Below are 21956 nucleotides of genomic sequence, written 5' to 3'. Positions count from 1 at the left end.
CCTCTCGTTTTTTTTCTGGCCAACAAGCACTCTTTGTCTTAACAGCTTCTCTCTTTTGGTCGTCGTCATCCGGCTCGTCGTCGCTGACGTGAATCGACGCGAGCGCAGTCACACTTCGTCACCAGTGACGACGAGCACGGCGTCAAAGTTAGGGTAAGTTACAAATCAATCCATCAGCCAATCAATCGATTGATCATCGAGGCACGGATTTCACATGAAAATTCCACACGAGTTGCAGCTGGAAACCGTCGGAGATGAGTCAGCAGGAAGCACTTTTTCTATGTCAAGTTAAACGCTGTGACGTCAATTCAACCAGGCCGGAAGTTGTATCTTCAAAATAAAACAGGAACCCCAAACTTTTGGATCAAAATATAAACCCAGTGCTTTAATGGAACTACTGTATAAATACATTTCCGATGGATGCCTTTATATATAATAATATATCTATTATTAATCCAGATTTTTTATTCAGTTATGGTGATTTGTTTGGTTAGGGTTTCAAATTAGGGTTAGAAGCCATGATTAGGGTTTCAAGTCAAGGTTTACATTTTAAATACAGTATATTTATTTATTTATTTGCTATTAGGAATACAGTTTTCTGTCTTTCATGTTAGAAAATGTTTTTCACTAATCAATTCCAACATCACTTAGATTTTAGTTAGATGTTTGTTAATTACTCTGTGAAAGTTTTATGTCACTATCTTTCTCAAGCGCCCTTCATTCATTCATTCATTCATTTTCCGTACAGCTTATCCTCACTAGGGTCGCAGGCGTACTGTAGCCTATCCCGGCTAACTCTTGGCGAGAGGCGGAGGGTACACCCTGACTGGTTGCCAGCCAATCGCAGGGCACATAGAGACAAACAACATTCGCACTCACATTCACGCCTATGGGCAATTTAGTCTTCAGTTAACCTACCATGCATGTTTTGGGAATGTGGGAGGAAACCGGAGTACCCAGAAAAAAAAACATCCAGGCACGGGGAGAACATGCAAACTCCACACAGGCGAGGCTGGATTTGAACCGAGGTCTTCAGAACTGTGAGGCAGATGTGCTAATGTGCTAGCCAGTCACCCACCGTGCTGCCCGCGCCCTTAATTTTTAATTTTATTTTTTTTACATGGACATATAGACAACGGAGAAGTCCCCTGTTAATACCAGGCCATATATAGATAAACAAGTGACTGGTCACCAGTTAATATCAGGGTACATATAGACGAACTGTAGACGTATTGATCAGCAACTTTTCACACAAATTTAGTCCTCAGTGAACCTAGGATGTTTTGGAATGTAGGAGGAAAAAAACGGATTCTATCTTATAACTTCAGAAGTGCAAGACGCATGTGCTAACCACTAGTACAAACACTACTACACACGTTTACATTTTCTGGCTCCAATCTAAAAGAACAATGAGCGTTTTTATCCATTTTCAGTTGAAAACACAGTGAAAGATGCTCTTTTTTTTTTGGTCATTCTGGTGTTGTTTGTGGTCAGAGGCGAGCAGCGATGGACGATAGCGCCAACGACTCAACGCCAGACGAGGAAGTGCACCCAGATGGAATGTCTCCTTCACAAGTAAATGCCGTACCACTTTGGTTCAGTTCGGAACGCATACTTTTCATCCAATATGGTGTGAATTTGAAATATTACCGGCAATAATGTTGTGTCCTTATGTGTGCTGGTAGTTTTCTCCTGGGGGCACGGTCCGGTTCCTGCATAAGTCTTCAGTCATACAGTCACCACAAACCACCCAAGTAAGAACACTACACAAGGGTCCAGAGGTAGGGGTTCAAGTCTGGTTTACAGTATCAAATGAGGGTTTTAAAGAAGGGTTTCAACCCAGAGTTAGAATTTAAAATTAGGGTTTCAACCCAAGGTTAGAGTTTCTCGTTAGGGTTTTGAACAAAGGTTACAGTTTCAAATTCGGGCTTTAAGCCAGGGTTTGGGTTTCAAGTTGGAGTATTAAATTAGAGTTTAAGGCAGAGTTAGGGTTTCAAGTTTGGATTTCAAATAAGGAGCGGCACGGTGAACAACTGGTTAGCACATCTGCCTCACAGTTCTGAGCTCCGGGGTTCAAATCCCGGCCCTGACTGTGTGGCGTTTGCATGTTCTCCCCGTGCTTGTGTGGGTTTCCTACGGGTACTCCGGTTTCCTCCCACATCCCAAAAACATGCATGCGAGGTTGATTAAAGACTCTAAATTGCCCATAGGTGTGAATGTGAGTGTGAATGGTTGTTTGTTTATATGTGACCTGCGATTGGCTGGCGACCGCCTATCGCCCGAGGATAGCTGGGAAAGGCGCCAGCACGCCCGCGACCCTAGTGAGGATAGGCCGTACAGAAAATGAATGGATGGATTTCAAACAAAGGCCAGGGTTTCAAGTAAGTGTTTCAAGCTTGGATTAGGGTTTCAAATACAGGGTTTCAAGCTTGAGTTAGGGTTGGAAATAAAGGTTGGGGTTTCAAATTAGGGTTTTCAATTGAGGTATTAAATTAGGTTTTCAAGGTAGGGTTAGGGTTTCAAAGAAGGGTAATGGTTTCAAATTGGAGTTTCAAATCAGGATTAGGCTTTCAAATAAGGTTTTCAAGACAGGATTTGTGTTTCAGGTTTGGGTATTACAGTAAATTAAGTTTTCAAGGCAGGGTTTTGAAGTAAGAGCTAGGGTTTTAAAGAAGGCTTTCTAGGGTTAGGGTTCCAATTTCAAGTCTGGATTAGTGTTTCGTGCCAGGTTTAAGACTTTCAAAGCAATAAGTTTGAAGCCAGGGTTAGGGGGTCAAACACAGTTTATTCTTTGGGGTCAGGGTTTCAAGTGAGGTTAATTTTTTAAAGGTCCGGTATTTTGCCAAACCAACTTTTTCTAGTATTAGTGATGTAAATTGTCTGTATGGTGGCTCAGTAAAGAATTAAAATTAGAATTAAAATCGTCCACACAATCCTGAGCTCCAGACGTTTTTCTACCAAGGGCCCTGAACTCAGGTCATTTCAATTTCTCAAGTTTATCTACGTCACTAGTGAAGATCTCCGCAGATCTCTCCACTCCCAAGCCAGTGATGTCAACATAACAAACACGTGTGCTCTCTCACAAGTGGGTCTTCTCCACGGAGGCAACCAATCAGAGGAAAGGGGGCGGTCGTAGCCAAATATGGATAAAGCGGATACAAAACTGGGTCAAACAGAAGTACAGTAGCTATCAAAGGGGCCTTTTCTTGCATGACAAAACCAATGTGTTTTTTTTTTTTTTTTTATGAAATTGACAATTTTATACTAAGTCCATGTTAGAGAGTCACTCTATGAAGGTCTAAACACCCAAAATACGGGACCTTTAATTTAGAGTCCAAGCCAAAGTTGGGGTTTCAAGTGTCTTGTTGTTGTGTCGTCGTCATGTTCAGATGGCGAGCGAGTCAGACGGAGACTCTCACAAGAGACGGCAGTTGCTCTACACGCAGCCTTCTTCTTACCGGTAACATAACATGCTAACACCACTAACACAACTTAGCATGAAACCTAACCATGTTTTTATCTGCAGAAAAATCCTCAACGAGCTTTCCTCAGACTCACAGAACGTTTCCAAAACGGACGAGGAAATGACTGAGGAGGAGCACGACTCGACCTTATTGGCGCCGATCAGCTACCACATGAGCTCGGGACAATATGGTAAGCGCAAAACACTTAGCATAGCGGAACAATACAATTCTCAGTTGCAACATAAACTACTGAAACACACACACAGGTTACATTTTTTTCACTCACATTCACTCCTGAGACACTGTCACACACATGTGAAACGCTCTCACACAGAATGCTAAAATGCTCTCACACACACTGGTGATATTTTTTTACCACACACACACATTACTGTAACACTCTCACATACACAAGTTACATTTTCTTCACTCAAATACACTCTTAAAACAGTCTCACATTCATAGGTGAAACACTAACACAGAATACTAAAATGCTCTCACACATTACTAAAACACTTTCACACACTACTAAAATGCTCTCATGCGGTATACAATTCCGCCCACACATGCACAAACACTCATGCACACTACTAAAACACTACCACATGCTCGTAAAATGCTCTCACTCTCACTACATAATTTTTATCCCCTCTCACACGCTACTATAACACTCACAACTGAAATGCTCTTCACTCTACTGAGGTGTTTTTTCTCTTACATACACTACGAAAACACTCTCACATGCACTGAATCACTCTGACACCCACGAGTAAAATGCTCTTATAGAGACTAAAGCATTTTTTTTTCCACTCACGCTTCTGCAAGACTCTCATGGTCACTCCTGAAAGACTGTCACCCTCGACTGAAATGTTTTTTTCTCACATACACTACTGAAACACTCCAAAAAAAAGTAAAAAAAATAAAAAATAAAAAACACACACACACACTACTAATACACTCTCACAAACACACTTCTAAAATACTGTCACACTCACGACTGAAACATTTTTGCTCACATACATAATACTGAAACATTTCATACGCATTACTAAAATGCTTTCATGCAAACTACTGAAGCGCTCACACACACTAATGAAATGCTCCCACACAGAATACAGAATTTTTTTTCCCGCTGACACGCTATTGAAACACTTGTGCACACACACACACAAGTGAAGCTCTCACACACTACTCAAACACTCTTACACACACTACTGAAACATTGCACACACTAGTGAATTCATTCATTAGTTTTCCACACCGCTTATCCTCATTAAGGTCACGGGCGTGCTGGAGCCTATCGCAGCTGACTCTGGGCGAGAGGCAGGGTAGACCCTGAACCAGTCGCCAGCCAATTTCAGGCACACACTACTGAAACAACATAAATTATTGAGTTTTCCACACAAACATTGGCTAGTACGTCCTAAATAAGCCTTGTTGCATGAACTAATGAAGACTACTCGGATGAGAAGCGAAACATCTTCTAAGACAAACAGAACAGTCCAGTTGCGATCGATTCAATGCCCCAAGAATGAAATGACCTGGATGAATGAGAATATTCACAGGCATACTGAAAAAAAACTTACACACACTGCTGAAAAGCTCTCACACGCTATACTAAAGCACTCTCACACATACTACTAAACCTTTTTCCTCTCGCGCATACTCCTGTAATGCTCTCACGCCCTCTACTGAATTTGTTTTCATCCATATACACTTTTGGGCGGCTGTGGCACAGTAGGTAGAGCGGGTCGTCCGGTGACCGAAGGGTTACTGTTTCGAATCGCTGCTTCGACTGTCCGCATGTCGAAGTCCTTGGGCAAGACACTGAACCCTAATTTGCTCCCAGTGGGCCTGGCAGCACCTTGCATGGCAGCAGCCGCCCATTAGTGTATGAATGTGTGTGTGAGTGGGTGAATGTGAGGCTTTGTAAAGCGCTTTGCGCACTGACTTTTTTCCCCTAACACTGCTTAAATTCTCTCACACACACTAGATTAAAATGCTCTCACACAACCCCAAAATGTTTCTCTCACACACGCTGCTGAAACACTCACACACACTACTGAAATGCTCTCAAACACACTATAAACATATTTTTCGCTTGCATATACTACTGAAACACTCTTTGCTCTCTCTCTCTCTCTTTCTCTCTCTCTATCTCTCTCTATCTCTCTCTCTCTCTTTCTCTCTCTCTCGCTTTCTCTACACACACACACGCACAAACACACGCACACTCACACACACACACACACACACACATCAGGTAATGATGTCGTAGATGTCCTCTGATAATGCTCATAATGTTGAGGTTCCTGCTCCACAGCTGCCATCTCGCAGAGCGCTGCCGCCGCCTCACCAGGTAGCGCCCACCAGTTCTACATCCATGCAGGACAGATGATCATACAAGGTATAGTTTCTAAGTAGAATTTCCAGTCAGGGTAGGATTTCAAAGTAGGGTTTCAAAGTCGAGAAACTGCTCTCCTATGTTGTGCCATCCATTTATGTAGGGGTTGCTTAGTCTCTCCATTTAGGGGTGATTACTTTCCTCACTGCACTGCACTACATAAACAACACTGCTGGTTTGCTTCTCAGGGTTTTGCCCTTGGGGTGAACCAGTTGTTGACTGAAAATTTTGGTGAGTTTGAAATGTATCGGTACGTGATGTTTGGAGACCCTAAGGAAAAACTCCTGAGAAGCAAACTCGGTAATGTTTTTGTGGTGTTGAAGAAGCCTTTTGGATTAAAGGTGAAATATATAAAACAAACAAGAAGAGTCCATTTCCCTCTATTTGACCTGCGGATTACACAATCTCATCACATTCAATACAGAAAATCATAATAATGCTAAGAAACAAAATGTTTATCATTGTGCTTGTAGTTTGCAATGGTGCTTAACTACACTACAAACTACAATGACTGATTTAAAAAAAAAAAAAAAAAAAAGTTTGCTGGTTAGTTAAAAAGTTTGTTAAAACTCAGACATCTTTCCAACTTGACACAAGTCAAGACATTGTCTTTGGCCACTAGTCACGCCCCCTGTTGAGAATCAGCCAATCAGAGCACACTCTTGTTTGTTGACTTTCTCCAGTTGCGTCACTGCCTCTTAAAATATGGTGTCAAGTTCAGGTTTAAAGTCTGAGTTAAGGTATCAAACAATGGTTAGGGTTTCCACGGTGGTTAAGGTTTAAAATGATGGTCAAGCAATAAGCCCTCAGGGTTTTCAAATTACGGTTTGAAGCCTGGGTTAGGGTTTCCAACAAGGAGTGGGGTTTCAAGCCTGGGTCAAAGTTTCAAGTTCGGGTTTCAAAGTAGGGTTTCATGTCAGTGTTATTGTTTCAAGTTAGGGTTTTACGCCAGAGTTAAGGTTTCAAACAAGGGGTAAGGTCGAAACATGAGTCAAGGTTTCAAAGTAGGGTTTTAAGGCAAAGTTAGGGTTTTAAATAAGGGTTTTAAGGCAGGGTTATTGTATGAAATTACAGTTTCAAACAAAGGTTATATCATCATTTCAAGCCAGGATTAGGGTTTCAAAGTAGGGTTTCAAACAAGGAATATGGTTTGAAGCCTGGGTCAAAGTTTCAAGTTAGGGTTTCAAAGTAGGGTTTCAAGCCAGAATTGCGGTTTCAAGTTTGGGTATCAAAGTAGGGTTTCAAATTATGGTTTAAGGTTTCATATAAGGGATGTAGGTTTTAAGCATGGGTCAAGGTTTCAAAGTAGGGTTTCAGGCACAATTAGGTTTTAAGGTGGCGTTAATTTTTAAAGTCAGGGTTTCAAACAAAGGTTTGATTATGGTTTCAAGACAGGGTGTGGGTTTCACAATGAGATTATGGTTTCAAGGCTAGTTTGCTCAAATTGAAGATGTGCGTTTAAGTCTTCCTCTTGGTTCTGCAACAGTTTGTTATATTGGGTTGTCTTTAACGTCAACTCATCCACTATGGGAAAACATCCATCCATCCATCCATTTTCTGAGCTGCTTCTCCTCACTAGGGTCGCGGGTGTGCTGGAGCCTATCCCAGCTGTCATCGGGCAGGAGGCGGGGTACACCCTGAACTGGTTGCCAGCCAATCGCAGGGCACATAGAAACAAACAACCATTCGCACTCACAGTCACGCCTACGGGCAATTTAGAGTCTCCAATTAATGCATGTTTTTGGGATGTGGGAGGAAACCGGAGTGCCCGGAGAAAACCCACGCAGGCACGGGGAGAACATGCAAACTCCACACAGGCGGGGCCGGGGATTGAACCCGGGTCCTCAGAACTGTGAGGCTGACGCTCTAACCATTCGTCCACCGTGTCGCCTATGGGAAAACATAATAATAATAATAATAATTACTATTATTATTTAGAATATATTATAAACATATTTTTTTATTATTCAGTGTACAAAATTATTATTATCTATCTTGTAGTTTGCACTGATGTTCAACTACTCTGCACCACACTGATAGATTAGTCTTTTTGAGTTAAAAGTTGGGTAAAACTCGCACGTCTTCCTAACTTGACACAAGTCATCTTCTTTGGCCGCTCGCCCCGCCTCCCTGTGTGGAAGCAGCCAATCAGAGCGCCCTCTTGTTTGTCGCGCCTCTCCAATTGCGTCACTCCTGCTAAAAATAACCCCGCTCCGCCTCCCCCTTTGACATTATGATACTGGGGGGCAACCCAGCGCGTCTGCACTGACTTAAACGGCCGTCGGTGACGTCATGGTGACGCCAATGCCGGTAATTGTAATCCGGCCGCAAAGTTGACGAGCGGCCAGAGAGAAACAACACAAGTCGGTCAAGGAAGCGAGCGAGACCGGAGCGCCATTCGGAGTTCAGCCGGCCAGCGAGACCGGTGGTTGGTGGTTTCCTTTCTTCTCTTTGTGTTCGGTTCTGGCTCTCTGGGGAACAAGAATGGCCGTCACTGGTGATGAGACCGAGTCCGGTAAACTTTTTTATTTTATTATTATTTTTTAGGAGTATCACTCATTCGTCTCTTCTTCCTCCACTTCGTCTTTATGTGTTGTTTTCTTAATCATCTTCGGTTTTTTTTTTTTTTTTTTTCGTGTATAAGATTCGCGTTTTGTATTTCTTTTTCGTTCTTGTCGTCTTCCGGTCCTAACTCGTGCATGCGCACTTGTGCCACCTTGCAAATAATAAAGTGTACCAGTGTGTTCCACCGGGATATCGTTGCTAAAGTTTGTCTTCTTATTATTGAAACGAGTTTTATTACACTAAATGTGAAGTTACGTTAGACGTATATACACACACACTACTCGTCGTGCTAGTTGTGTTTTGTTGTGTGCCTAAAAAGTTGTGTTTTCCCATCTGGTAGCGAGCAACACGTTGTTGTCAGGCAGAAAAGGGGGGGGGGGGGGTGCAGGCGATTGGGTGAATGTGCTCCTTTGACGTCATCGATGCTTCCTGGAAGGCAAGGAGGAGGAGGGGAGACTCATGCAGTGACGTCAGCACATCCCTCTGTTATCACTTTATGTGTGTGAGTGAGGGGCGGCTGTGGTTACGCTGACTCACCCTTCCAAAGCTGACATTTTTATTTATTATCCTATGAAGGAAATGAAGGAGGAAATTATCAGAATGTCTTTATTCTGACCTAATGTATCAAATGCACACACCTGTTGTTTCACACAGACATGGGTTGTGTTGGGAATCACTCCCTATCAACTATACTGCATCGTGCCCTATATAGTAAGTTGGGCATTTTACAGGAATGTGTAGTGAGTATAGATAAGCCCCTAGATAGCGCACTCATTGTAGCTACAATACATCTTGAAAAGTAGTGAACAACTTGAATCACTTGAATCTCTTTAAATAGAGCAACACATCACAACAAAGATGGACATAAAGTGCTTAGTTTCTATTGTGATATAATGTAGCCATATTAAAACATTATATTCACCCATCCATTTTCTTTACTGCCAATATAATATTTTTATAATTTATTTATTTGTTCAGTATTTATTGTAGAAGGTCCACCAGCTGATTTTATTGATGATTTGGTACTTTGTAATGATGCGAGAGCAGTCACGTAACTAACGGTACCCTGGTAATATCCATCCAGCCATTTTCTGAGCCGCTCATCCTCACAAGGTTGTATCCCAGCTATCATCGGGCAGGAGGCGGGGTACACCCTGAACTTGTTGCCAGCCAATCGCAGGGCACATATAAACAAACAACCATCTGCACTCACATTCACACCTATGGGCAATTTAGAGTCTTCAATCAACCTACCATGCATGTTTTTGTGATGTGGGAGGAAACCGGAGTGCCTGGAGAAAACCCACGCAGGCAGGGGGAGAACATGCAAACTCCACACAGGCGGGGCTGGGGATTGAACCCTGGTCCTCAGAACTGTGAGGAAGACGCTCTAACCAGTCGTCTACCGTGCCGCCCCTAGTCGTATTCGAGAACTATTTTTTATTTGACTGATAGGTCCACTATATGTAGTACACTACAGTGAACCCAAACTATCATACAGTATAGGGACCAAGCCCTGCCACGAATAGTGAAAATCTGGACACAATCGAGTACTGTATATGTGAAACCCGACTTCCGCATTCAGCAAAATATATCTGAGCACCACCTCCTTGTTTGGGTGAATGGAAAAGGGGGGTCTGTGGCAAAGCAACCATAGAGACTTGAAACATCTACAATGTCTTTTTTAACACAAGATGTCATCAACAGAGCCACCAAAGATTACATTATTTGATTTTTAGGATTTATTTATATATAGCATATAATATCTGAATAAGTGATATACATGGTGGGGGACTGGTTAGCACATCTGCTCATAGTTCTGGGGACCGGGTTTCAAATCCCGGCCCCACCTGTGTGGAGTTTGCATGTTCTCCCCGTGCCTTGATGGGTTTTCTCCGGGCACTCTGGTTTCCTCCCACATCCCAAAAACATGTGTGGTAGGTTGATTGAAGACACTAAATTGCCCGTAGGTGTGAATGTGAGTGCGATTGGTTGTTTGTTTCTATGTGTCCTGTGACTGGCTGGCGACCGGTTCAGGGTGTACCCCGCCTTCCGCCCGAAGATAGCTGGGATAGGCTCCAGCAGCCCGCGACCCGAGTGAGTGAGGATAAGCGGTAAAGAAAATGAATGGATGATATACATGTATTTAAATTTTGTCTAAAGACACCAGCCATAAAGCAAACATAATTTTTCCAAGTACACCTTCAAACAGTCATGTAATCAAACTGTAGTCATGCTCGTTAGCATAGCATACACAGGAAGCCAACTATCCCGTTTTCCGGGTTGGGGCACGGGGAGTTTCGCATATGGTGAATTGACACGACACCCAAAAGGTGTTTGTATAATTGACGATAGATTGCCACAAAATGTTGGCAGAACACTTAAAATGGTATTCTTCCATCCATCCATTTTCCATACCGCTTATCCTCTGTTTGATTAATTTATTTACCTGTGATCTAAAACAACAAAGACAAAGACCAAACATATATATATATAGGTGAAACAATGAATTGATAACTAATTGATTGTCAAATTAAACTATCAAAATCAACTATTTTGATAATCGATTAATCGTTTAGAGACATTGTTTCTTAAAATTGTCCAAATCCTCTGATATCAGACTCTCAACAGTAAATATTCTCAGATTTCTGTAGTCCTTCATGAATTATCATATTGTTGAATCAAAATAACATTTACAAACATTTGCTTTTACTTTGGGGAAAAAAAATGGTCAAGGTGGAACGGGTGAGCACATGTGCCTCGCATTTCTGAGGACCCGGGTTCAAATTTGGCCTCGCCTGTGGAGAGTTTGCATGTCCTCCCGGTTAGTGTGTGGGTTTTCTCCGGGTACTCCAGTTTCCTCCCACATCCCAAAAACATGCACGGTAGGTTAATTGAAGACACTGAATTGCCTGTAGGTGTGAATGTGAGTGCGAATGGTTGTTTATATTTGCCCTGCAATTGGCTGGCGACCTGTTCAGGGCGTACCCCGCCTCTCGCCCAGAGTCTGCTGGGATAGGCTCCAGCACGGCGCAACCCTAGTGAGGATAAGCGGTTTGAAAAATGGATGGATGGATGAAAAAAATGGTAAAAATCTTTCTGACATTACACACCAAACCAGCGGCACGGTGGACGACTGGATAGAGCATCAGCCTCAAAGTTCTGGGGACCCGGGTTCAATCCCCGGCCCCGCCTGTGTGGAGTTTGCATGTTCTCCCCGTGCCTGCGTGGGTTTTCTCTGGGCACTCCGGTTTCCTCCCACATCCCAAAAACATGCATTAATTGGAGACTCTAAATTGCCCGTAGGTGTGAATGTGAGTACGAATGGTTGTTTGTATGTACCCTGCGATTGGCTGGCAACCAGTTCAGGGTGTACCCTGCCTCCTGCCCGATGACAGCTGGGTTAGGCTCCAGCACGCCCGCAACCCTAGTGAGGAGAAGCGGCTCCGAAAATGGATGGATGGACACACCAAACCAGTTACTGAATCATAATAAATTTTTGTTCGTGCATTTTCTGCACTGTCAATATTAAAGAATGTCCTGGTTTTTAATAAATATCCCGCGACCCTAGTGAGGATAAGCGGTAAAGATAATGGATGGTTGGATGGATATTTAAAAATATATTTAATTGAAAAATAATCACTGTAATCGATTATTAACATAATCAGTTGCAGTTCTTATTCATGTCTCTTCAATGCCATACATCTAGCAACACATTACACAAACACGTTGCATAAACTGTAGTTAAATTATTCAACACGCAACTCACCTTCACATGTGGCTCATTAATAGTGTTAGCTAGCATGCTATTCTGAAATACACGCTAGCATAAACTAGAGGCTGACATTTTTTTCGGGATTTCCCCCCAGGTGGGATGGGAGTGAATTTAATCACAGAATTGGACTGGAGCAGGAGTGGCAGGAACGGAAGTCACCAAGAGTGGACGGGAGCAGAGAAAAGAAGGGGCGGCATTCAGTAAAATATTGGCTCAAGAATGGTATCAATCTCTATGGGAAAGGGAGGGAGTGGGATTTAACTGTGTAACTGTGATTTGTGTTTGAAAAAGCGGTTCTTATTAATATTAGGAATAGGATATTTCCTGGTTAAGTAAAGAAAAGAAAAAAAACACTCACTTGGGATTGGGAGGGAGAGGGATCAATCTCTCTGGAGTGGGAGGGATCGGGAGTCGAAGTCCACTCCTCTGTCAGCCTCTGCCACAAACTGATGTGAAATTACACATAGTAAAGCAAATATCCGCACTAGCTAACACTTTGAACTAAACCAAACAACAGCACCGAGATTCCATGAGATGGTTGCTGCCTTTTATTGCTTTGACCTGAGCACATAAACAGTGACTAGATGAGATGTTTAAGGATAGGTTCCCCCAAAGATTGTAGAGGCAAATTTGGGAATGCTGAACGACAAATGTTGGGTGGTTTACTGTAAATTAAAATCCCTAAATTGGGATTATAGAGTAGAGAATGAGTCGTTGATTCCCAACATAGCCCAAATTTCATAGGAATCTGTTGAGTTAGCATTAGCTAACAAGCAAGAATTGATTAAAACAACATCTCACGTCTCCTGTGACTGATACTTAGTGGAGGTAACAACGCTTCATGCGTCCTCACCACAGCGGCCACCGGAGACATCCCCGCCTGCCAGTTGCGCTCACCCACCTCCAGCCTGGCCCACAGCATCGTGATGGCCGCGGCATCTCAGGGTGCTACGCACAGCCCACTGTCGCACCACGCCGAGGAAGTCACCCGCAAGCGAGAGGTCCGGCTCATGAAAAACAGGTAGGTGCATAGACTGGCGACCAGTCTGCGGTCTCCAGGATTTTCTGTGTTTAAATGATCCCCTTTGTTGTGTTTTGGCAGGGAGGCTGCACGAGAATGCCGGCGGAAAAAGAAGGAGTACGTCAAGTGTCTGGAAAACCGTGTTGCTGTGTTGGAGAACCAAAACAAGACGCTGATTGAGGAACTGAAGGCACTCAAGGACATTTACTGCCACAAGGGGGAGTAAGAGCACCCGATAACTGCTACCCGTCGTTTCCCGCCACAGCAACCCGCCAAACTGTTGTGACCACGCCCGCTAGCTCAGGCCTCTACCATGCCGCAACCTCCCTCCTCGAGTCCCGAGAACACCGTTCTGCTCTGGACTCTGAGAAGCACTCTACTTGAAGGATAAGGATGTAAAACGCCTCCCGGGAATGGCACCTGAATGCACCGTTTGTGTCATTTTCGCTTTCGTTTCTGCCAGTTTTTGTGTTTCGAAGTAGCAAGCGCTAACTTCCAGCTGTTTAACTCAGCAGCTAGTAAATTTTATTTTTGTAGCCAAGGGCTCCCCTTACAGGTGTAATTAAGATATTGCATAACCAAGACATTATAAGATGCTACCGATGCTAAGATACACGCTAAATGCTAACTGTTCATTGTCATGTTCATGGAGATGCACCATACACAAATTTGTAATTTTAGCACTGATGCTAGTACTAACAAAGATCAAAGCGAGGGTTTGCTATGGAAACATTAACATTATTCTTGGAAGCTACAGATACTGAGCTAATAGTGCTAAAAGCTAACAAAACTCGTCTTTTTTGTAACCTAAGTGTAGCGTTCAATCAAAGCACCCTCTCCAATGACTGACAGAAATGATTGGCTGCTACAAATGTTCCGATATAGAGCTAAATTCTTACAAATGTCAACAAAAAGACAAAAGTGATTGTACTCCAAAAGCCATCAAGGAAGATGACACGACCACAAATTTATCAGAAGCTAAAGATGCAAAGCTACTTGTGCTAAATGCTAACAAAGTTTGTTTGTTTTGTAACATCAGTGTAGTATGTGTGTATAAGAACCCACAACAACACAACTTTTTGCAATAACATTAGCACTGTTGCTAGTACTAATAAAACTGTGTCCTGGCTGGTCCACCAACATCATAGACCGTTAGGCGATCCAGGAGTTGCCAAGGCACCAGTAATGCTATTCTCCAGACTGGAATAGCATCCTAATGATTTTCACGCTATTCTTTTTTGGGTTCAATTGTTACATACATGACTAATATTAAGTATTATTTAAAAAAAAATGAGCTCAGCAGGCCGCAGCTGCACGTCAATCAAAGCACAATCACTCACCAGTCAGTCATTTACAGACATGATCGGAAGCTAAATATGGTAAGCTAAACTAATAATGCTAAATGCTAACAAAGCTTGTCTGTTTTGTACCATCAATGTCTGATTATTGTGCTGTATGTGTACAGGCACTATAGAGACATCTACAATAGTGTTACCAGTGATGATATAGCTAATAAAACAACACGTCTCCTGGCTGGTCCACCAACATAAATAAAGATCGTTGCTGTAGTTGAACAGCACAGCACTGCTGTTCTCCATGTTACATAAACTGAAATAACATCCCAAAGATATTCAAGTTAAATTGTTTCATATTGTTGCTTTAATTGATATCAAGGTTTATTGTCTATCGAAGCACAATCAATCAAAACCAGTCAGTTGATTATCAGTCATGATTATTGTTTCGAAGAAAATGTGACACTTTTTAACCAAGACAGGAGCTCCAGTTGTCCTTTTTGTACAATTTTTTTTCTTTGTGGTGTAAATAAAGTTGTTGAGAGCTGTTCCTAATGTGCATCCATCCATTTTCTACAGCTTTGACTGGTCGCCAGTTGATATCTGGCGACATATAGACAATCAAGCACCCCCACTCACAGTCACACCAATGAACAATTTAGTCTTCAACAAAGGAACATGCATGTTTTGAAAGTGGGAGGAAAAACCAAGCACAGGGACCATGCAAATTGCCCACAGGAAGTCAATAGTCAAACCAGGAATTCCAGCACTGCGAGGCTGATGTGCTAAACACTAGGTCTCCCCTGCTTCCTAATGTTTTATCCTGAAAATGTGTGTTTAAAGCATCATTTCATAACCGTTGAACGTCATTAAACGTGTATCCACACGTGCGCATGTGTGAATGTGTTAGTGACCCACAAAGGATGCTCTTTAGGGGTTTCCACGACAACCAGGATAAGAACAGATGACGCAGGAAATAATTTTAATGAACCCTGCAGCTTCTTTTTTAAATTGAAATCTCTGCAGATATTACAACATCTGCCAACACGAATACTTAATTCATTTAGTATTCAAATGACTCTTCAATGCTACAATTACATCAAAATATAAATTATGTCCACTTTTTATTACATTTGTTCTTGCTGTTTTGCTTGTAAAAGAACATATTTCTTATGATGTTGCCCCAACCAAACCAACCATTCGCTGACAGCCTGAATGGAGTGGAATTTTCCACACACAGGCATACACATGCACACAAACCCACACAAACACACACAAGCACACGCACACTCTGAAAGCTGGAAAATGTCAAACAACAATAGTAATTCGTATTATTATTGTGTATTGTAAGCTTTAAGTTGTGTCATGTTTTTACGTTGTGAAGTGACACTTTTTCCAATTCTGTGGTTTAACATTGAGGATGTTAAAAAAATATGATGTTTGAAGCAGTGTCATGGGTTTTATATATATGTATACTGCAAAAGTATTGGAACGGTGAGGTCAATTCCTTTGTTTTTGTTGTGAACTGAACACATTTAGGTTTCAGATCAAAAGATGAATATGTGACAAAAGTTCAGAATTTTTGTACATTGTCAAGCAACTCTTTTTGCAATCCTGTGGTTTAACATTGAGGATATTAGAAAAATATGACATTTGAAGCAATGTCATGGGTTAGTTTTATACATATATATATATATATATATATATATACAACCCCAATTCCAATGAAGTTGGGACATTGTGGTAAACATAAATAAAAACAATACAATGATTTGCAAATCATGTTCAACCTATATTTAATTGTATACACTAGAAAGATATTTAATGTTCAAACTGATAAGCTTGATTGTTTTTACCAAATAATCATAAACTTAGAATTTTATGGTTGCAACATGTTCCAAAAAAGCTGGGACAGGGTCATGTTTACCACTGTGTTATATCAACTTTTATTTTAACGACATTTAACACCGAACGACCGCACCTCAACGCACCCGGCTGTCAAACTCCTGAAGTTTGCAGATGACACCACTGTCATCGGCCTCATCAAGGACGGTGACGAGTCTGCAATATTGACAGGAAGTGGAGCGGCTGGAGCTGTGGTGTGGCCGACACAACCTGGAGCTGAACACGCTCAAGACTGTAGAGATAATTGTGGACTTCAGGAGGCATCCTTTGCCACAGCTGCCCCTCACACTGTCCAGCTGCCTTGTGTCAACCGTCGAGACCTTCAAGTTCCTGGGAATTACAGTCTCTCAGGACCTGAAGTGGGCGATCAACATCAACTCCGTCCTCAAAAAGGCCCAGCGGAGGATGTACTTCTTGCGGCTTCTGAGAAAGCACGGCCTGCCACGGGAGCAAATGGTCACGGGCATTCAATGTTGGTTTTCGGCCTTGTCGCTTACATGCAGTGATTTCTCCAGATTCTCTGAACCTTTTGATGATATTATGGACCGTAGATGATGAAATCCCTAAATTGCTTGAAATTTTACGTTGAGGAACATTGTCCTTAAACTGTTTGGGTATTTTCTCACGCACTTGTTCACAAAGAGATGGACCTCGCCCCATCTTTGCTTGTGAATGACTGAGCAATTCAGGGAAGCTCCTTTTATAGCCAATCATGGCAGCCACCTGTTCCCAATTAGCCTGTTCACCTGTGGGATGTTCCAAACAGGTGTTTGATGAGCATTCCTCAACTTTCTCAGTCTTTTTTGCCACCTGTTCCAGCTTTTTTGGAGCGTGTTGCAGCCATAAAATTCTATCCATCCCATCCATTTTCTGAGCCGCTTCTCCTCACTAGGGTCGCGGGTGTGTTGGAGCCTATCCCAGCTGTCATCGGGCAGGAGGCGGGGTACACCCTGAACTGGTTGCCAGCCAATTGCAGGGCACATACAAACAAACAACCATCCACACTCACATTCACACCTACGGGCAATTTAGAGTCTCCAATTAATGCATCTTTTTGGGATGTGGGAGGAAATCGGAGTGCCCAGAGAAAACCCACGCAGGCACAGGGAGAACATGCAAACTCTACACAGGCGGGGCCGGGGTTTGAACCCCGGTCCTCAGAACTGTGAGGCTGACGCTCTAACCAGTCGTCCACCGTGCCGCCTCCATAAAATTCTAAGTTCATGATTATTTGCTAAAAACAATAAAGTTGATCAGTTTGAACATTAAATATATTGTCTTTGTAGTGTATTCAATTAAATATAGGTTGAACATGATTTGCAAATCATTGTATTCTGTTTTTAACACAATGTCCCAACTTCATTGGAAATGAAGAATGTTGATATAGGTCAGCTCTATCCCTTGATTTACTAGCGCCTGCAGTATCGAAGTGGTGGTGACAGTCAAACGCTTTTTCATAGTCGATGAAGGCTATTGATTTTTAACACAACGTCCCAAACTTCATTGGAATTGGGGTTGTATATGTATATATACACACACACACACACACACACAGTCCCCTCCAAAAGTATTGGAACGGCAAGGTCAGTTCCTTTGTTTTTGTTGTGTACTGAAGACTTGGTTTTTCAATCAAAAGTTGAATTTGAGACAAAGGTTCAGAATTCAACCTTTTAATTCATGGTATTTACATCTAGATGTGTTAAAGGACAGAGGACCTTTTGTTTGAAGCCACCCACTTTTCAGGTGAGCAAAGGGAACAGACATCATTAAATTAACTTAACGTGAATAACATTTAACATTTGGTGGCATAACCCTTACTTGCAATAACTGCATCAAGCCTGCGACGCATTGACTTCACCAGACTGTTGCATTCTTCATTTGGAATGCTTTTCCAGGCCTTTCCTGCCATTCCAAGACTCTGTGTGTGTGTGCATATATATCCATCCATCCATCCATTTTCTGAGCCGCTTCTCCTCACTAGGGTCGTGGGCGTGCTGGAGCCTATCCCAGCTGTCATCGGGCAGCCAATCGCAGGGTTGTGCATATATATATATACCTTTGCAAAGACATTGGACAAACGAATTGGAATCAAACTCAGTGAAGCACAGCCAATAGAACAAGCGGGTTTTCGTAGCGGTTTTAATACTATTGACCACATACAGACAGTTCAACAAATAATCGAACGACTCAACGAGTATGAAATGAGTATGAACAACACAACGAGTATGAAATGCCTCTGTGTGTCTGTTTAACACAACATCCCAACTTCATTGGAATTGGGGTTGTACAATCAATATACAACGATTCTTCAGGTTCAATACGAATTGATGATGAAAGAGTGCGAATAAGTCGAGGAAAAGGGGTCAGGCAAGGCGACACACACACTGTCTCCGAAGTTATTTACAGCTTGCCTTGAAGAAATATCTAAAAAGCTCAATTGGGAAAAAGAAGGAGTACAAATTAACGGCGCTTAATTGAGCCATCTTCGTTTTGCAGACGACATCATTTTATTCTCCTATGATGCTGAACAACTACAGCGTCGCTGTGGTCTGAAAATGACCAAAAACAAAACGATGGTCATGTTCAATCGTTACTGTCCACAAAAAGATATTAAAATGAAGTTGAATGAATATGTCCGAGACGCCGTCGACAACTACATATATTTAGCCAACTTGTAACAATGGATGGAAATAAAAGCACTGAAGCTGAACGCCGCATAAAGTTTGCCTGGCAGGTTTATGGAAGGCTTAGTGTTATACAAATAGTGAAAATAAGCAGTTGCGACAAGAAAAGATGCAGTTGGATAAGACAGCAGACGCGAGTTACCGACGTCATTAAAAAAATGAAAAGCCTTAAATAGAAATGGGCTTGCCACATTACCCAAAGAGCTGACAAAAGGTGGACCACAGAAACTATCAATTGGATACCACTGGACACAAAGCGACCACGGCGAAGACCTAAAAGTAGATGGATAGATGACATCATTAAACACACTGGAATACTGGAATACACTGGCAACAAATTGCAAAATGTCGTAGTAGTTGGAAACATGAAAACGAGGCCTTCATCCTGCAGTGGATAGATAATGGCTGCTGCTGATATATATATATATATATATATATATATATATATATATATATATATATATATATATATATATATATATATATATATATTAACAGTGGGTACAGAAAATATTCAGACCCCGTTCAATTTTTCACTCTTTTTTATATTGCAGCCATTTGCTAAAATCATTTAAGTTCATTAATTTTCCTCATTAATCCACACACAGCACCCCATATTGACAGAAAAAAAAAGATTTGTTGAAATTTTTATTAAAAAGAAAAACTGAAATATCACACATCCATAAGTATTCAGACCCTTTGCTCAGTATTTAGTAGAAGCACCCTTTTGAGCGAATACAGCCATGTGTCTTTTTGGGAATGATTCAAGAAGTTTTTCACATCTGGATTTGGGGATCCTCTGCCATTCCTCCTTGCAAATCCTCAACAGTTCTGTCAGGTTGGATGGTGAATGTTGTTGGACAGCCATTTTCAGGTCTCTCCAGAGATGCTCAATTGGGTTTAAGTCAGGGCTCTGGCTGGGCCATTCAAGAACACTCACGGAATTGTTCTGAAGCCACTCCTTTGTTATTTTAGCTGTGTATTTGGAGGGGTGATTGTCTTGTTGGAAGGTGAAACGGCCCAGTATGAGCTCCTGAGCACTCTGGAGTAGGTTTTCATCCAGGATATCCCTGTACTTGGCCACATTCATCTTTCCTTCGATTGCAACCAGTCATCCTGTTCCTGCAGCTGAAAAACACCCCCACAGCATGATGCTGCCACCATCATGCTTCACTGTTGGGACTGTATTGGACAGGTGACGAGCAGTGCCTGGTTTTCTACACACCTGCCACTTAGAATTAAGGCCAAAAAGTTGTATGTTGGTCTCATCAGACCAGAGAATCTTATTTCTCACCATCTTGGAGTCCTTCAGGTGTTTTTTTTAGCAAACTCCATGCGGGCTTTCATGTGTCTTGCACTGAGGAGAGGCTTCCGTCGGGCCACTCTGCCATAAACCCCCGACTGGTGGAGGGCTGCAGTGATGGTTGACTTTTTAGAACTTTCTCCCATCTCCCGACTGCATCTCTGGAGCTCAGGAACACAGTGATCTTTGGGTTCTTTTTTACCTCTCTCACCAAGGCTCTTCTCCCCCGATTGTTCAGTTTGGCTGGATGGCCAGCTCTAGGAAGGGTTCTGATCGTCCCAAACGTCTTCCATTTCAGGATTATGGAGGCCACTGTGCTCTTAGGACACTTAAGTTCAGCAGAAATGTTTTTGTAACCTTGGGCAGATCTGTGCCTTGCCACAATTCTGTCTCTGAGCTCTTCAGGCAGTTCCTTTGACCTCATGATTCTCATTTGCTCTGACATGCACTGTGAGCTCTAAGGTCTTATATAGACAGGGGTGTGGCTTTCCTAATCAAGTCCAATCAGTATATTCAAACACAGCTGGACTCCAATGAAAGTGAAGAACCATTTTAAGGATGATCAGAAGAAATCGTCAGAACCCGAGTTAAATATATGTGTCACAGCAAAGAGTCTGAATAATTATGGCTATCTGATATTTCAGTTTTTCTTTTTTAATAAATCAGCAATAATTTCAACAATTACGTTTTTTTTCCTGTCAATATGGGGTGCTGTGTGTCCATTAATGAGAAAAAAAATGAACTTAAATTATTTTAACAAATGGCTGCAATATAACAAAGAGTGAAAAATTTAAGGGGGTCTGAAAACTTTCCGTACCCACTGTATATACTCATCAGATATAAAAACATTTTGGGTTTGCCTATATTGCCTAATGGGCGAGCTGGCGGTATGGTTTTCTTCCAGTCTGGAGTGGACTCTCTGGGCAGTGGGAACGCAGCAAGAGGCCGTGCTGTTCATCCTGGACTCCTCCGAGTAGCCGGACCCTCACAGCCCCCCTGCATGTCCACATTTCAAGCAGAACCCATGGTTAGCCAGGACGGTACCAAATACCAATGTTTCATTTTGAAGATCTTGAACTTTGAAACAATTAAACTGACACAGCAAAACAGAGACGACATTGTTACATTAGGGTGGAAATATAGTGTGGAAAATAATATTTTTAAACGGTTTTCGAATTGTTCTGTCAGAGGTGGGAGTTGAAACTCCTTCTGACAGGGGATTCCGCCAGTCGTTCCCAGCAGACCCTCACAATATGTTTGGGCCTGCCACGTTGGACCGGCATCTTCCCCCACCATCGGAGCCAACTCACCACCAGGTGGTGATCAGTTGACAGCTCCGCCCCTCTCTTTACCCGAGTGTCCAAGACATGCGGCCGCAAGTCTGATGACACGACCACAAAGTCGATCATCTAACTGCGACCTAGGGTGTCCTGGTGCCAAGTGCACGTGTGGACACCCTTATGCTTGAACATGGTGTTCGTTATGGACAATCCGTGATGAGCACAGAAGTCCAATAACAGAACACCGCTCGGGTTCTGATCGG

The 21956-nt window shown here is 42.4% G+C and overlaps 1 protein-coding gene across 2 annotated transcripts; it reads left to right on the top strand.

The window, feature by feature from the left end:
- Positions 1-6: 6 nt before the first annotated feature.
- On the top strand, positions 7-15071 carry crema (cAMP responsive element modulator a). 2 transcript variants are annotated; one of them, XM_061797454.1, is made up of 8 exons: positions 7-153; positions 1495-1575; positions 1686-1754; positions 3390-3460; positions 3527-3654; positions 5788-5871; positions 13067-13229; positions 13311-15071. In XM_061797454.1, exons 2-8 carry the CDS (start codon positions 1507-1509, stop codon positions 13453-13455), a joined length of 729 nt encoding a protein of 242 aa, XP_061653438.1. In that variant the 5' UTR covers positions 7-153; positions 1495-1506; the 3' UTR covers positions 13456-15071. The 2 variants fall into 2 exon arrangements, with proteins under 2 accessions (XP_061653438.1, XP_061653439.1); XM_061797455.1 differs by lacking the exons at positions 7-153; positions 1495-1575; positions 1686-1754; ... (1 more) ...; positions 3527-3654; positions 5788-5871 and adding an exon at positions 8100-8383.
- Positions 15072-21956: the final 6885 nt, after the last annotated feature.

The sequence above is a fragment of the Phyllopteryx taeniolatus genome, chromosome 14, assembly GCF_024500385.1.
Source record: "Phyllopteryx taeniolatus isolate TA_2022b chromosome 14, UOR_Ptae_1.2, whole genome shotgun sequence".
Taxonomy (NCBI): domain Eukaryota; kingdom Metazoa; phylum Chordata; class Actinopteri; order Syngnathiformes; family Syngnathidae; genus Phyllopteryx; species Phyllopteryx taeniolatus.
This window is presented reverse-complemented; position numbering and strand designations above follow the sequence as displayed.

Bases quoted from the DNA above. Each gene is read 5' to 3' on its own strand.
- crema (XM_061797454.1), top strand. From the start codon at position 1,507: ATGGACGATAGCGCCAACGACTCAACGCCAGACGAGGAAGTGCACCCA. The intron at 1,755-3,389 runs GTAAGAACACTA...CGTCATGTTCAG, and splicing joins AGTCACCACAAACCACCCAA to ATGGCGAGCGAGTCAGACGG. The intron at 3,461-3,526 runs GTAACATAACAT...TTTTATCTGCAG, and splicing joins ACGCAGCCTTCTTCTTACCG to AAAAATCCTCAACGAGCTTT.